Source organism: Crocuta crocuta, unplaced genomic scaffold (assembly GCF_008692635.1).
Source record: "Crocuta crocuta isolate KB4526 unplaced genomic scaffold, BGI_CrCroc_1.0 scaffold145, whole genome shotgun sequence".
NCBI lineage: Eukaryota > Metazoa > Chordata > Mammalia > Carnivora > Hyaenidae > Crocuta > Crocuta crocuta.
In genome coordinates this window covers 269,328-285,358 of record NW_027530857.1, presented here as the reverse complement: position 1 = coordinate 285,358, position 16,031 = coordinate 269,328, and the positions used below count along the sequence as shown (strand labels likewise).

The window sequence follows — 16,031 nt, the reverse complement described above, 5'->3', positions numbered from 1 at the left end:
GCAGGCTCCACGCTGTCGGCACAGAGCCTGAATCGAGGCTCGATCCCACAAACTATGAGATCGTGACCTGAGCCGAGATCAAGAGTCAGATGCTCAACAGACGGAACCCCCCCGGGCACCCCTGAACAGTTTTTAGATAAAGGACTAAAAGCATGACACGTGGCTAACTCCAGACAGCATTAAAGAGAAGTCCACATAGCTGGGCTGACAGCTTGTTTTAGGCCTGATTTTTATGGAGTCAATTATCTTTAGGTAGAACATAAAACTCAGTGTCTGTATTAGTGGCAGGAGGCAGCCTGCGGTGGGAAGATGGTCCCCTGATAACACAGACCCAAACTACTGACCGGCTAGGAGACCACGAGGCCAGCGCCTCCCTGACCCCACCGTCAACGGGAAGGCCGTGACCTGGGGGTGTGGCAGCTGCCTGCCCTGGGCCGCTTCCAGGTTACTTGTTCTCTGCCGTAACCGCGTGCACTGAAGGGGATGTGACCGCTCAGAGCACGTGGGCCTGAGAGCCCGAGACCTCCGTCGTGTCAGAGAAACCGACGGCAGACTTACTCCATGTTACCTATTCCACCACCAGTGTGTTCCCCAAGTCCTAGCGCAGATGAAGGCAGCAGAGCTCTAACTTCCCACACCTGTGACCCCGTCACATCTGCTTCCCAGAGTCAACGTGCAGAGGCAGTCTCTACCGGCTGCGTAACTTTATACCCGACGCAGTCTCTTAAGTCTGGATGCCGTGGGGCACGTGCTGCACAGCAGTGGAGGGGGTAGGTGGGGAGAGCTATGCACACAAGCCGCCGGCGTCTCCAAAATCCTCAGCTGTCTGCTTTGCAGCAGGAGGTCGAAATACTTAATTTTTGGCGCATAACATCTGTTTCATGAAAGAGATTCAAATAACACGTGTGTGTGTGCACGTGCGTGTGTGTATGTGTGTGCGTGCGTGTGTGTGTGTGTGTGTGTGTGTGTGTGTGTGGTGACAAGGCTGCATGCTCATGGAGCCTCTGCAGGGCATGAGCTTGCGTCCTTCCTGAGCCACATCCTGGGAGAGACCCCCACATGACTTGCCTGGATCGCCTCTCCTGAAGGCCGCTGAATCCCGCAAAGGACTGGCTTCTGATAATCCCATTGGGTCCTCCAGGTGAGAAGGACTGGGATCCCACCAACATGATTTCAGGGAGTCTGGCTGGTTGTCCTGTAAGACAGTGGAAAGATTATAGCAAATTATAGGCAGGTCCAGGCAGACAAAACACTAAGCTTGTCAACGGTGACAAAGGTGAGGTGAGGTGAGTCATGAGACCATTAGATGTTTGTAAGTCTTGTTTCCTAGGGCTCGTTCTTTTCCAGCCAAAGGAGTCAGCTCTCGGGTGAAGAAAGAAAAAGATACCCACCCACGGAGACAGAAGTAAATGGAAATTGTACACAATTATCAGTCATTTTAGGTTTCTTTTCCGGGATTTTTTTTTTTAATTAGACGAGGTTCAAATACACAAAAGCTTCGGGATGTTTATCTCCGTTCCACAGCAGAAACACACAAACAGGCCAAGTGAACGTCTCTGCCAGGCCCCGCATCCCATTCAAAACCAGTCAGGTCTCGGGTAGAATTCTACACTTACAAGTCAGTTGGCTGAAAACACTAGGTGTCTTTAGAGATGAATTTACTTAAACTTGTCCTTCTTTCTCCCCTGAAGTATATTTTGAAAGATATGATCTCGCCACTATTGTGGCCTCGCAAAACAAGAGGGGTAAAGAGGGCGCTCACAAGAGTGGGGATGATCTAGGTTATTAGGATGAGAATACAGGGGGAGTGGGAGGGAGGGGAAATACAGCAGAAAGCGCGCCCCCCCCCCATTTCAGTCTCTTGCCTGCCTTTTGTCAAGACTCACACACCAGTGACTGAGAGGCATTGTCTGAACACAACTTGGGCGGACACAAGCCTGAGGTGACTTCCCCCAAAGGACCGGCCCGAGCTGCTAGGTAATTCTATCGGCCTGGGTCAGGCAGTGGAAGCAAACACCATTGTCTTAACAGGGAACCTCACTCCAGAGAGGGGGGTGGAGGAGGACCGGGCTCGCAGGGGCCGGGGGAGGTGGCCTCTGTGCAGGCCGAGGGCTTCCAGAATACGCAGACACCAGCTGGGCCTGTTCGAACAGCATCAGTAACTATCCTTTAAAGACCCAGCAAGTGAGCAAGAAAAGCTACAAGGCACAGCAGCGGAACTTTCCAGATGTGATGGAGGAGCCGCCTGGCCAGCGGTACTCAGAGCCATGCCAGGCAGCTCCTTGAAAAGGAGGGTGTAGGGAGGACAGCCTGGCCCCTCCCCCACACCTTGGCCAGTGTTTAAATCCCTCATTCGGTCCCTGCTACCCTCGCTCCGTCTCTAGAAGAAAGCAGAGGAATTCTTGCAGGGCCCGGGTGCTGACTCACTTGGCACCAGGCCTTACAACGGGCAACAGGCTTGTTGGACGGGACCAGAGTCCCACCAGTTTCAGGCCAGCTGTGGGGGTGGGGGAGAAGCTGAAGTGTGGCTGGCGTTCTTTCATTTTATTTTTAAAAATTTTATTAAAAAACCTTTTTTTAACGTTTATTTATTTTTGAGAGACAGAGTGTGAGCCGCGGAGGGGCAGAGAGAGGGGGAGACACAGAATCCGAAGCAGCTCCAGACTCTGAGCTGTCAGCACAGAGCCTGAGTTCAAGCCCTGAGATCATGACCTGAACTGAAGTTGGCCGCTTAACCAACCGAGCCACCCAGGCGCCCCCTTCTTGCATTTTAAAGTGATGATGTAGAAGTCTGTGGGTGTGTGTGCACGCGCGCACACGTGTAGCAAAGTTAATACCTAGCGTGCCGACAGCAGGGAGAAATGCAGGACTTATTGAGGTCCTTCTAAGTGCTCTCTGTTGCTTACTAAGAGGTCCATCTGCATCTCAGGTTCATAAAGGATGCTGGGCCATGCAAACTTGTTCCGAGTGTCAAGAAGACGCTATCGTTGGGGCACCTGGGTGGCTCAGTTGGTTAAGCAACGGACTTCAGCTCAGGTCAGGATCTCACGGTTTGTAGGTCTGAGCCCGGCACCAGGCTCACTGCTGATGGGGCAGAGCTGGCTTTGGCTCCTCTGTCTCCCTCTCTCTGACCCTCCCTGGCTCTCTCTGTCAATCTCTTTATCAAAAATAAATGAACAGTGGGGAGCCTGGGTGGCTCAGTGGTTGAGCGTCCGACTTTTGGCTCAGGTCATGATCTCACCGTTTGTGGGTTGGTGGGTTCAAGCCCTGTGTCGGGCTCTGGGCTGACAGCCAGCTCAGAGCCTGGAGCCTGTTTCAGATTCTGTGTCTCCCTCTCTCTCTGCCCCTCCCCTGTGTACGCTGTCTCTCTCTCTCTCTCTCAGAAAAAAAAAAAAAAGAACATTTTAAAAAAAGGAAGAAGGCACTTTAGTTTGCTTTATTTCTGTACTCAACAGTTTTATAATCACCTTAAGGTATAAATTTGGTGAATTTTACTGTATCTCATTTTATAAATTATTGCTTAATATATTGTTGCATTACAGAATTCTTTGATCGTGGGAAAAGAACGAAAGCATTCGAAATATTTTAATGGCATGATCGTTTTGTACTTCCTAGAAATTTTTAAGCCACAGAGATTTTTTTCTCTTATCCATTTGATCAGCAGTTTCCACTAGGGGCATCTGGCTCCTATGCAAAGGCATTGAATTTAATTAATGTGGAATGCCAAGTGGATACTGGGGTTTTGAAAAGGTCCTCAAGTGATTTTTACGCTCAGTAAAAGAAATGAAAAGGGTGATGCCAAGTTGGTAGAAATTTTAAAACTTCAGTTAAAATAGTCTTCTCAAATCCAACTTTTAAAGTATACTGTTCAGTCTTAAATAGGCTTCTCTTTGCAATGTCTGGTTAAAGGAATTAAACCTGTGAACCGGATGGTAGAATAGTTAGCCTTCTTCCTCTGTTCAGTGATAGGTAAGGGTCTTGAGAATAAAACACACGCCTGTCCAGGGTTGTAAGCCTGTTACGTGCTTGGGGATGAGTAAACCCTCAGAAGGTTTGCGCGCCAGTTATATGCTGAATGGACGATCAGTAGGAACGTGCTTGCTGGCCTGAGGAATGATCATTATCAGGACAGAATCTGGCGGAGAGCTGGTTTAGGCTGAGATCTCTATCCTGTGGGTCGGCCGCCCCAAAGGCCAACAAGCCGCCCAAGGAGAGGCATAAAGCACATGTGCGCAGACCCCACACAAAGTCGGGCTGCTGGAGGAAGGAGCAGGTTGGGACGGGGAAGGCAGAGGTGGAGGTATCAGGGACGAGCCGATACAACACGTGCCCGGCTGCTCCCCCAACTCTGGACGAGGCAAGACCTTTGCTACCAGTCTTCCAAGCGCCCCAGCCCCTCCCCATGTGCACACGTATCCCAAACGCTCTGGTTTCATGTTTGATGACGCCACTCCCACCTCTGTGCTCTCAAAGGCTGCAGGCTTCTCCCTGGGAAGTCCCCCAAACGCAGTCTTCCCAGCTTCCAGCAAAACCACCCCCAGCCCCGCACCACTCCCTTTCAAGGCTCTAAGGACTTAAAACCAGCAGCCCCACCAGAGTAATTTACACTTGAATTGCAGATGCTCTTTTGGCCTGAAAGCCTGAACTTAAAAAAAAAAAAAAAAGGCCACGGTGGAGCAGACGTGTGGATGATGCTGGCAGCGCTGCGAAGCGCTACCCAAAGCTTGGAGGATAATTTGGAAGCTCTGTTTAAAAAGTAAAACATTTGGGCCACCTGAGTGGCTCAGTCAGTTGGTTGAGCACTTTGCTCTGGATCTGGGCTTGGTCATGGTCTCAGGGTCGTGGGATCGAGCCCCGCTTCGGGCTCCGTGCTGAGCATGAATCCTGCTTAAGATTCTCTCCCATCCTCTTCCCCTTCCCCCTCAATAAAAATATATATATTAAAAAAAAAAAACATTTGTATCCTTTAACATGTCATATCTACTCTTTAGTATGTCCTGTAGAGAAAGACTCAAGTTCACAAAGGGGCATTTACAGGGATGTTCATGACAGGCAATGTCACTGGAAAAATGGAAAGGACGGGAATGTCAGTCTTTACAGCAACGGTCAATAATACATCCTGGCATAACCCTGGGATAGAATACTATGCGCCAGCTAGCAAACAGTAGGCCCAGGGGCGCCTGGGTGGCTCAGTCGGTTGAACATCTGACTTCGGCTCAGGTCGTGGTCTCATGATCCGTGAGTTTGAGGCCTGCGTCCGGTTCTCTGCTGTCAGCTCGGAGCCTGCTTCAGATCCTGTCCGCCCCTCCCCTGCTTGTGCTCTGTCTCTCTTTCTCGCCCTCAAAAATAAATAGACATCTGGGGCACCTGGGTGGCTCAGTCGGTTGAACGTCTGACTTCAGCTCAGGTCATGATCTCACGGTTCGTGGGTTCGAGCCCCGCATCGGGCTCTGTGCTGACTGCCAGCTCAGAGCCTGGAGCCTATTTCAGAGTCTGTGTCTCCCTCTCTCTCTGACCCTCCCCTGCTCACGCTGTCTCTCTCTCTCTCTCTCCTAGAAATAAAAAATAAATAAATAAAATATTTAAAAAATAAGTAAATAAATAAACATCAAAAAAATTTTTAAAAAGGATCGAAAAGGAACATAACATGACACGTGCTGGGCCACAAATATATTTATATTGTGTAGAAGTCTTGCAAAGGGGAAAATGATTGCTAAGAAATAATGTGTCAGGTCTCACAAATTCCCATGACCCCGGAACAATTCGGATCCCCCCAGTGGCGTCCTTATGATGAGTTCTGAGCTTTGTACCAACGTCTTTATTTTCATCTGCAAAACTCGTAGAGGTGGGGCTGGACTCTGTACTCGAGGCTCCCCATGCGTGAGGCCAAGGCTGTTCAGATCCCGCATCTAGTGACCAAGAAACTCTCAGAAAACAATCGACTCTTCTTTGGATGCTGCTACTTAAAACTGCCGGGGCTTCGAAACACGTTTGTGGTCCCTAAACTATGGGAAAATGCCAACGCCAGAGCTCCTTTGTGCCTGTCAAATCGGGGCCACCGGGCAGGCTGCGGGTCCTGGCCTGGCTGTGCTCGGCCCCGAGGTGCCCAGCTGCTGTGCCAGCCACCCCCGCCCGTCCTCATCCACAGGAAGCCCTGAACGCCACTAAGAGAATCCCGAGCACCTGGACTCAAACAGGCTCTACGCCTCCGAGCCGAGCCTCTCAGAAAAGCAGCCAGAAAGCCCCAGCTGTTTCTCGACTCTGAAAACCGTGGCTCCCTCCTCCGAGGCGCAGTGATGGGACCCAACTACACACAGCCCAGGGGCTTTTGAGATGAAAACGAGTGTAGGATTTTTCAGGTCATAACACGGGGATACAGGCACACCGGGCCTCGGTGGGCGCCATGAGCCACCACTTCCCACTGGAAAGTCCTTGACTTTGTTTAAACTAGAAGGCAGCTGAGCAGGTGGGCAGGCAGGTTTTGGAGAAGAGCACAGAGCCTGGAGGTGCCAGGGTCTGGGTGGGGGCAGAGGCAGATAAAAAGAAACCAGGGCAGGAGGGGGGTGCCTGGGTGGCTCAGTCGGTTGAGCATCTGACTTCCGCTCAGGTCATGATCTCACAGTTACTGGGTTCAAGCCCCACGTCGGGCTCTGTGCTGACAGCTCAGAGCCTGGAGCCTGCTTCGGATTCTGTGTCTCCCTCTCTCCCTTCCCCTCCCCCACTCACACTCTGTCTGTCTCTAAAAAACAAAACAAAACAAAAACAAAAAACCTGGGGATGAGAGCCCCCCTCACTCCACCAGGGCTCCTGCCCTGCTGAGACCACACGTGAAAGGTGCGAGAGGAGTGCAGCGCAGAGGGGAAGGAGCCGGCTGCCTGCAGAACCCAGCAGCGAGCTGACTCACAAGGATGCGGGAATGAGCGATAGCGATCAACCCTGGAGAGTCGCTTGCGGGATGGGCAATGCGTGTGTTGCTCACACAGCAGGCCTGTGCAGCAGGGTCTACCTGGCGGCGTGTGGTGGCTCTGCCCGCAGAAGTAGTAGAAGTGGAAGAAAAACTTTTGAGAAGTTCAGTCCTAGTGACGGGTCCACCTTCCATGATGCTTTTATAACCCTGTGTTCTGGCTTATACTTTCTTGTGAGTTTGATCAGCCCGAGTTGCAAGACTCTCTTCCCAAATTTGAACTGTTCCTCTAGGGGACCATGAGGGCAGGTGCGCTAAGGTAAGGGTCCTGGGCGCCCAGCTGCAGGCTGACCTCCTTGGGACACCTGTCAGGCGAGTCTCCCCACTGACCTGTTCAGGGAGGGGGTGCGGGAGGCCTGGATTAACCTGTAAGGTAACTGGGTAATCTGTCTGGTCAGCTGGAAGGAATGTGAATCAGGCGGTTAGAGTTAAATCTATTGAGAGTCGTTCAAGGAAATAGGAATTATTGGGGCGCCTGGGTGGCTCAGTGGGTTGAGCTTCTGACTCTCCACTTCAGCTCAGGTCATGATCTTGCGGTGCGTGAGTTCGAGTCCCGCTGATGATGCGGAGCCTGCCTGAGACTCTCTCTCTTCTCTCTGCCCACCCCCCTCTCAAAAGAAATAAACAAACTTAAGAAAAAAAACACAATGATTTTGAACATAATGCATGCTAAATTTTACATCCTGCTTATTTTTATCAGATTCTTTTTATAGGGCGATGTCAAAAGAGTCATAAATGAGCTTTCCTCATAAACTCTCTTTAAAAAGGGTACTTAAGGGGTGCCTGGGTGGCTCAGATGGTTAAGTGTCTGACTTCGGCTCAGGTCATGATCTTGTGGTTTGTGGGTTTGAGTCCTGTGTTTGGCTTAGTGCTGATAGGTTGAAGTCTGCAACCTGCTTCAGATTCTATGTCTCCCTCTCTCTCTGTCCCTCCCCCACTCACACTGTCTCTGTCTCAAACAAACATTAAAAAAATAAATAACAATAAAAAGGGTACTTAAGTCTGCCCCATATTCCATATGCTCCTTTGGATAATAAGAAGAAATATAACCAGTCTGTATGATATATGCTTTTTATTTCTGATTTTAAGATGTGGCCAAAGGCAAAGCAAACCCCTCCAATGGTGACACCAGAGATTCTCTTGGGGAAATGGGAGAGTAATTAGCATCAGTCCATGCCTGAGTTGCAGGACACCAAACATGATGAAATTAAAACATGACACAATGGCCAGATATCATGGCCCTAACCCTTGAAGAGAAAGTTGTTGTTTTTTAAAATGTCTATGTGTTTTTGAGAGGGAGAGAGAGCACAAGTGCACAAGGGGGAGAGAGAGAGAGAGAGAGACAGAGACAGAGACAGGGACAGAGGATCCAAAGTGGGCTCTGTGCTCACAGCAGAGAGCTGGATGTGGGGGCTCGAACTCATGAGCTGTGCGATCATGACCTGAACCAAAGTTGGATGCTTAATCAACTGAGCCACCCAGGCGCCCCGGAAAAGAAAGGTTCTTATGGCGTTTTCCTCTTTTTACTTAACCACATCTTCTAATTAAGAATACATACAGGTAAATCTGGAAGATTCCCACTGCTGACTGACAATATAAGACATCTGTGATTTCTGAGGGACTCCGGTAAGGCTATTTCAGCTCTCACCAAAGCCTTTCTCACGAGGGGAGAATGTCTGCTTAAAAACCAACTGTTGCCACAGTTTCAAAGCCATGTCCTCTCCGGAAGCTCGGACCAGTCCTCTGGGACAGGGTGATGACTAGCAGGTCAGGTGGCAGGTTGCTGGGTGATACGCTAGCAAAAGTAACAAATGCTAGAATCAATTCAAGTGTTTGCCTGGTGCCAAGGACGGCAGCAGACACAGGGGCGGGAGAGACGTCCGGGAGGTCGTGGGAGCGTGCTCACACTGTGCTGTGGCCACGGTCGGACACCGGCACACATTTCCTAAGACCCATGCTGTACGCCCAGGGTGCGTAAATGTCATGGTATGTGAATTCTACATCAATAAAGGTCCTAAAAAATCACCGTCAATTTCTAGAAAAAGTCCTCATTCCTTCTGCAAGAGGAAGTGCCAGGAAATCAGGACTTGAGAGGGTGAAGCGGAATCAATGAGCAACCATCTATGAGTCGATTTGTGATTTGATCCTGAGGCCACGTAAGATGCCTCACGCAGCTCCCCGGCCCCTGCACTTTCTGAGTCATTGCTGCTCGCCTGATTTGTGTTCCTTCCCTCCGCTTCTTAACATTGCCATCCTGTTTATGCTCCCCCACATCTTGGTCAAGAGCAGAAGTATAATTCAGCTGTCTGAAAGAGGCATGTGGGCCAGATGTAAATAGCCTGCTATGCTAAATGATTATTTAAGATGAATCCTAAAAATAGGTGTCTGCTTATTATATGGTTGTAAGGTGCCTATTACAGAAGTTGACTAATCTTTTAAAAAAAGTAGATATATTTAAGTCATTGGCTATTTTTTTTAATGCAGTGCTTTAAAATAAATCAAGTCAATGCTAATATTTACTTCTTAGGAGTCAACATTGTTAACCAAATAATAAATGCATGCATGACACATTACAGTGACTAAGACAAGTGACCTGAATGGTTTAAAAACAATCTATAGACTCACTCGTCAGCAAGAGGTGGAAGAACCAACATGGCGTCTTGGGCAAGTGCTGAATTTTCTGGGTCTCCACTTTGATGTCCGTAGAATGAGAGTATATTTCTTCCTCGTGTTAACAGTCAAGTATTATAAAGTTCAACTGAGATCCATGCATCATTCAATCTTTACCATTATGAGGCTACTTGCACATCTTTTTTCTTAAGTTCTATCTTTTTTAAGTTTTTTACTAAAGTCATCTCTATACCCAGTGGGGCTCAAACTCATGACTCCATGATCAAGAGTCACATGCTTTTCCGACAGCCAGCCAGGTGCTCCTTCTAGATCTTCTAACCTGATTTCTCATCATCCCTGCAGATGGCAGGATGTCAGCCTAAAAACATGTATAAGATAAAGGAGTGCTTTCTACACGACCAGTGCTCTAAGCCCTGAGCTCTAGGGCCTCGCTAAAGGAGTGCTTTCTAAAAGGTAAAGTGCTACAGAAACAGAGAGATGGCGATAACAAAGACTTAGGTTCAATGGGGAGAACAAGAAAGAAATTCATCTTCAGAATCGCTGGAAAACCAATATTGATGGTTTTCTTTCCATGGTTTGTCAGACCCCATCCATCGACACATAATTAAGTGTATGTAATACACACAAGACTGGCAGGCTGCCAAGTGTCGTCTGAGATCCAGAGAGAACCCAAACGGGTCTCTGCCTTAAACAGTCTTATTAATTTAGTTGGAGAGGAAAATACGACTGCACCTAAGCTGATGGGTGACAGTTTGTGATGTAAGAAGCAACACAGAGCAGTACTTTTTTCTCAGGGCTCCAGGAGAGCGCAGCGCAGAGAGGACAGGAATCTGGGCTCAGTGTGGGCGGGACGGTTCACAGCTGTTTGAACCGCTGCACGTTACTTCTCTGGATGGCGGTCTCCTCGTTTACACTAAGGATAAACACTTAGAGGATTTTTGTGAGGGCCAAATGAGACAGCATATATAATGTAGTAAGACTAGCTGCTAATAATAATGTAAAACCTAGAGCATCACTGGTGGGACCTCACGGACTCAGAAACCCACTTGTATTGTAACTGTTTTCCTGAATATCTTATCTCTCCAATCATGCTACAGACTTCTCCCAATAGAGAAGATCGAGGAGGCAGGGGCCTCCAGGAGGTTTCATAAAGAAGATAAAAACGGGTACTTTGAGAATGGAGTGATCTAGATAGGTAAAAGTGAGTGAAGCTGGAAAGAAAATAGCATCTTTATGAAGATGGCAATTTTTAGATCATTAAAAAGCTGCACTACTTTAAATACTGATAAGGACTAAACACACGAGTGCTTTGGAAGCTTAGTTCAAAAGTCAATTTAAAAAAAAACGTGATTTTGAGATTATTATTTTTTTATCTTAATTAAATTTTTTTAAACGTTTATTCATTTTTGAGAGACAGAGAGTGACAGAGCATGAGCAGGGGAGGGGCAGAGCGAGAGGGAGACACAGAATCCAAAGCGGGCTCCAGGCTCTGAGCTGTCAGCACAGAGCCTCACATGGGGCTCGAACTCACAGACGGCGAGATCATGATCTGAGCCAAAGTTGGACACTTAACCATCTGAGCCATCCAGGCGCCCCATGAAATAAAGCTTACAGAAAAGTTGTAAGAAAAGTACAAAAAGCTCTGTTATATCCTTTAACCAGATTCACTATTTTTTGACGTATGCCCCGTTTTGCTGTTCTCCTCCCCATACGCGCATACACACTATTTTCTAACTCATGTGAGGGCAGCTTACATATACATACATACATATATATATATTTATGTTCCTCCCCATTGAGCAATTGGCCAATAGGATGCAAATTTACTTTGAAATATGTTAATGTGTATTTCCTAAGAACACAGACATTCACTGACATAACAATAGTGTAATGATCAATATCAGGAAATTAAACATGAACACAATGCTGTTATCTAATGTATAGACCTTCCTCAAACCTCACCAACTGCCCCAATAATGTACTGCATGTCACCCCCCCTCCCCCCGAGCCGATCCAGGGTCACATACTGTCTCTCTTGTCATGTGTCTTTAGTCTCCTTTAATCTGGGATGGTTCCTTGCTTGGCCTTTCTTTGTCTTTCATGACATTGACATTTTCATGAAGTACAGACCAGCTGTGCTCCAGAATGTTCCTTCATTTGGGTCTATCTGACATTTTCTCATAATTAGGTTCAGGCTCTGCATTTTGGGCAGGGACATCACATGAGTGGGCTTGCTGTCCTTCTTAAGGCACTGCATCAGAAGGCTCAAGGACTCTCTTGGCCTGTTACTGGTGATGTTAATGTTGATCGCTTGGTTGAGGTGTTGGGGCAGTTTCTCCCCTGGAAAGTGTCTATTTTTGCCTCTGTAACTGATAAGTGGTTGGCAAGGAGGCACTTTGAGGCTATGCCAATATCTTGTTGCTCTGATCCTGGAGTTTTAGCATCCATCGATGGTTCTATTGATGGTTCTTGGCCAAATCAGTTATTACTATGATGGTGGCAAAATGCTACTCTTTGAACTCAATAACTTTCTTCTACTTCAAGAAAGAGCTTTCCTTAATCTTTTTATTTGTTTATTTATTCCTTGATTGTCAGGATAGTTAGGATGGACTCATGGATTCTTATTTAATGGATTTAATCCATTAATTCCTTTACCATTTTTTAATGTTTATTTAATTTTTTAAAAGTTTATTGTCAAGTTGGTTTCCATATAACACCCAGTGCTCATCCCCACAAGTGCCCTCCTCCATGCCCATCTCCACCCTCCCCCTCACCCTATCTGCCCTCAGTTTGTTCTCAGCATTCAAGAGTCTCTCATGGTTTGCCTCCCTCCCTCTCCCCCACTATTTTTCCCCTTCTTCTCACCCATGGTCTTCCGTTAAGTTCCTCCTAATCATCCTATACGTGCAAACATATGGTATCTGTCCTTCTCTGCCTGACTTATTTTGCTCAGCATTACACCCTAATGTTTATTTAATTTTGAGAGAAAGAGAGAGAGAGACAGAGCATCAGTGGGGGAGGGGCAGAGAGAGAGGGAGACACAGAAGAAGCAGGCTCCAGGCTCCGAGCTGTCCGCACAGAGACTGACCGGCTCGAACCCATGAACTGTGAGATCATGACCTGAGCCGAAGTTGGATGCTTAACTGACTGAGCCACCCAGGCGCCCCGTTTAATCCATTACTTTCATTGACACAGAAGCCAACCATTCTTCACAGCATTTGCCGAGCAGTTTGCCCAGAGGGTCTTTCCTCATGAACAGCAAAACTCTGCATCACTGGAAAGAACTCACAGATTCGACCCAACTTGTATTATAGCTATTTTCTTGAATATCTCATCTCTTCAACCAAGCTACAAACTTCTGAGGGTAAGCTCCATCTATCTGCACCAACTTCTTTGATTCTTAGTTCAGGGTAGGAAAGAAAAGCATCGGCCCTAGTGCGCGGCTGATCCAGGTTTCACCCAAGTCCACTGGTCCTCTCTCTGCTCTCATTTTTCCCAGTAAAATGAAGACAGTAATAGCAAAGTCACTTAGGCTGTTGTGGGGAGAAAATGAGATAATGTATGTAAAAGGCTAGTGTGAATTAATGGTTCTTCCTGTTAACTAGAGCTTGCCCTTTGAAGATGCATCTGACTTTTATCAATCAAGTAGAATGTATTAATTATAAAACCAGACGCATTTTACAAGTGAAGAGACATACAGGAATAAAGTAATCTGACATGACTGCTTCCTTCCTCTTCTCTCTTTTATCACCCCTCAAAGCAATGACAGCAGAGCATGGTGAAGCTATTTTAAGGGTCTGGCTGACTCATTTGAAGAGTAAAGAAGAAATGTTAACAGCATGTCTATTCCCTGGGCCAGTCAGTTGCAGTAGCTACCTGGTAATTGACACCGTTTCAGCCTGAGGAAAAGGAAAGCTCTGCTTCTTCTCTTCTGGCGGATTCAATAAATGCAGAGAGTGGCAGCTGGCCTTATGATAATTAGGAGAGAAATGACTCAGGACATAAAACTGCTTAAATCTCAAGAGGGACTGAGTAGACTTTAACTAATGTTTTCATAACTCATCTTAAAATGCAACGTCTAGAATAGTCCTAGACCTTCATTTGGTGCAAACTACATGGCAAAACAGGACCAATTGTTTCCTGGTCGGAAGGAGTTTGTATTTCAATAAAGGTTGAAGCTGTTAGCAATAATAGTCAAATTACATACATATCATTTAAAATCCATGCGCATCAAAAGGGAACAATCTCTTGGGAACACTGTCCCCAAAGACAGCTTGGCTGATCCTGCCACGAGAAACATACACCCACCACAAATCCTCACTTTCTGATCACCAGATTCAAAAACAACGCTCGGATATGGAAGAAAATGGCCCTATGCCTGGCACCACCACCTCCTTCAGGCTTTCTCGCATGCAGCCTGTTTATCCCAAGAGCAACTCATTTCTAGCTAAGGGTGAGTGTTGCTTCTTTACTTCAAAAATGCATCAAAGTGATACTGACATCTTCTATTGCTATTTGTCTCTCTACTAAAATTACCATTTTTGTAACCTCATATTTTTTATTGTTTCACTAGAACCGAGCTACATCTTTGGAAATCCTAAACAGAGAGGAAAAAACCCATTAAGTTCTAGGAGAAAGTCCCCAGTAGTGTGCTGGGAAGCATAATTCTGCACAATGTGCTTGTTCCCTTACCCAGCACGCGTGGAGAACACTGGTATTTATTAAAGAACGTGAGATGTAGAAAAAGAACAGTGCCTTATAATCAAGCCACGTGATATGTTTCATCTCAGAGAAAGGATAAATCATCTTTTTTCTTTTTGAAAAAACATTTTTATTTTTTTATTTTTAAGTAATCTCAACACCCAATATAGGGCTCGAACTTACAACCCTGAGTTTAAGAGTTGCATGCTCTACCAACTGAGCCAGCCAGGTGTCCCAAAAGGATACATTACCTTAAAGCTTTTCAGATATGTAATCAAACTAAGATCTATTTCATATGATCAATTCATCTTTTTNTTTTTTTATTAATAATTTTTTTTTTTTTTTTTTTTTTTTTTTTTTGGCCATCCAAACAAGTAAACTTAACTGATTGACGATTATGTGACGGCACATACAGATAAAAGCATGGACCCCAATGCGCTGATGTCCAATGATCACAGCCTTCATCTGAGCCAGGGGGTTACAGCTAAGTCCTCGCAATGCTAAGGTAACACAACGGACTTGAAACTAAGGCAGTTCTTTCAAACTCGAGTTACATTCGTCATATTATTCCTGTTGTTATGACAACACTTTTAAAAGCAGCACTTCAGATGCTTAGCATTCGGGTGTCTTAATATAGACTTGAAAAATACCTGCAGGTACACAGCGCTGCCCCCAGGGGCTTCAAGGGGCGGGTAATCATGAAGAGATGCGGTCAGAACACCTGGACTCCTTCTCATCATTGGCCCCCAGAGTCTCAAACTTGGCTTTTTTTCTATCAAAACAAGTAGGGAGGGCCCATCCAGAGGAGGGAAGCATAAAGAATTTATGTGGGCAGATATGCATTATTCTTTACAGTCTCCATACGAGTTGCGGCCACAAACAAGACATTCTTTCACGACCTTACATACTTCATTCTCTCGGTGTCACGCAGCTGTTACAAGTCTGTAAATGATAATGTGTTCTGATCAACCGGCAGTTGCTTATCGTTAGCCACTGGAGAGGTTCATTTATGTAAGTGTAAGTTTACAGAAAGACCTCTCATAGCATGGATTTATTGTGAAAATCAACAACTGATCAAGGGGTACTGGTATTGGAGTGTATCTGTTACATGGATCAGTGATCTGCTGTGTTCACACTACAGTCTGGGGAGAGCACAGATGTGTTTGTTAAAAGATCTTTTTGTTTTGTTTTGTTTATTCATTTTTGAGAGACAGAGGCAGACAGAGCGGGAGTGGGGGAGGGACAGAGAGGGAGACACAGAATCCAAAGCAGGCTCCAGGCTCTGAGCTGTCAGCACAGAGCCTGACATGGGGCTTGAACCCACAAACTGTGAGATCATGACCTGAGCCAAAGTCGGACGCTTAACCAGCTGAGCCCCCCAGACACCACTAGACATGTCTGTTAGACTTTGTAATTTTTTTTAAAGCAGCCTACAAATAGAAAAATATTTTTGCTGAGGAAATGAACTAGCTGGATATTGGCATTTTCCAGTCATTCTATTTTAATAGGGAGAAATTGATCTGTCATGTTGAATTCTCCCTGCCCTGAAGTACAGTTCTCTGAAAATTTTACCTTGGTCTCCCTAACAAGTGGTGTTTTACATGAAGGCATGTGAATTATTACTCAACAAAGTACAGAGGAAGTAAACGATACCAATGGATTCGCTTTGGAAGAACTCAATGTCAAAGAGTTATTCTGGGATTCTAGCAGAAAAAGGCTGGACTGAACGAGCCAT

The 16,031-nt window shown here is 46.4% G+C and overlaps 1 protein-coding gene across 1 annotated transcript in view; it reads right to left on the bottom strand.

Moving 5' to 3' along the window:
- Positions 1-16,031, bottom strand: part of RIPOR2 (RHO family interacting cell polarization regulator 2) — a 225,301-nt gene that overhangs the window by 59,779 nt on the left and 149,491 nt on the right. Inside the window, exon 2 of the mRNA XM_077769590.1 lies at positions 1,069-1,195. Coding sequence (XP_077625716.1) covers positions 1,069-1,195 — 127 coding nt within the window. The remainder of the gene's footprint in view (positions 1-1,068; positions 1,196-16,031) is intronic.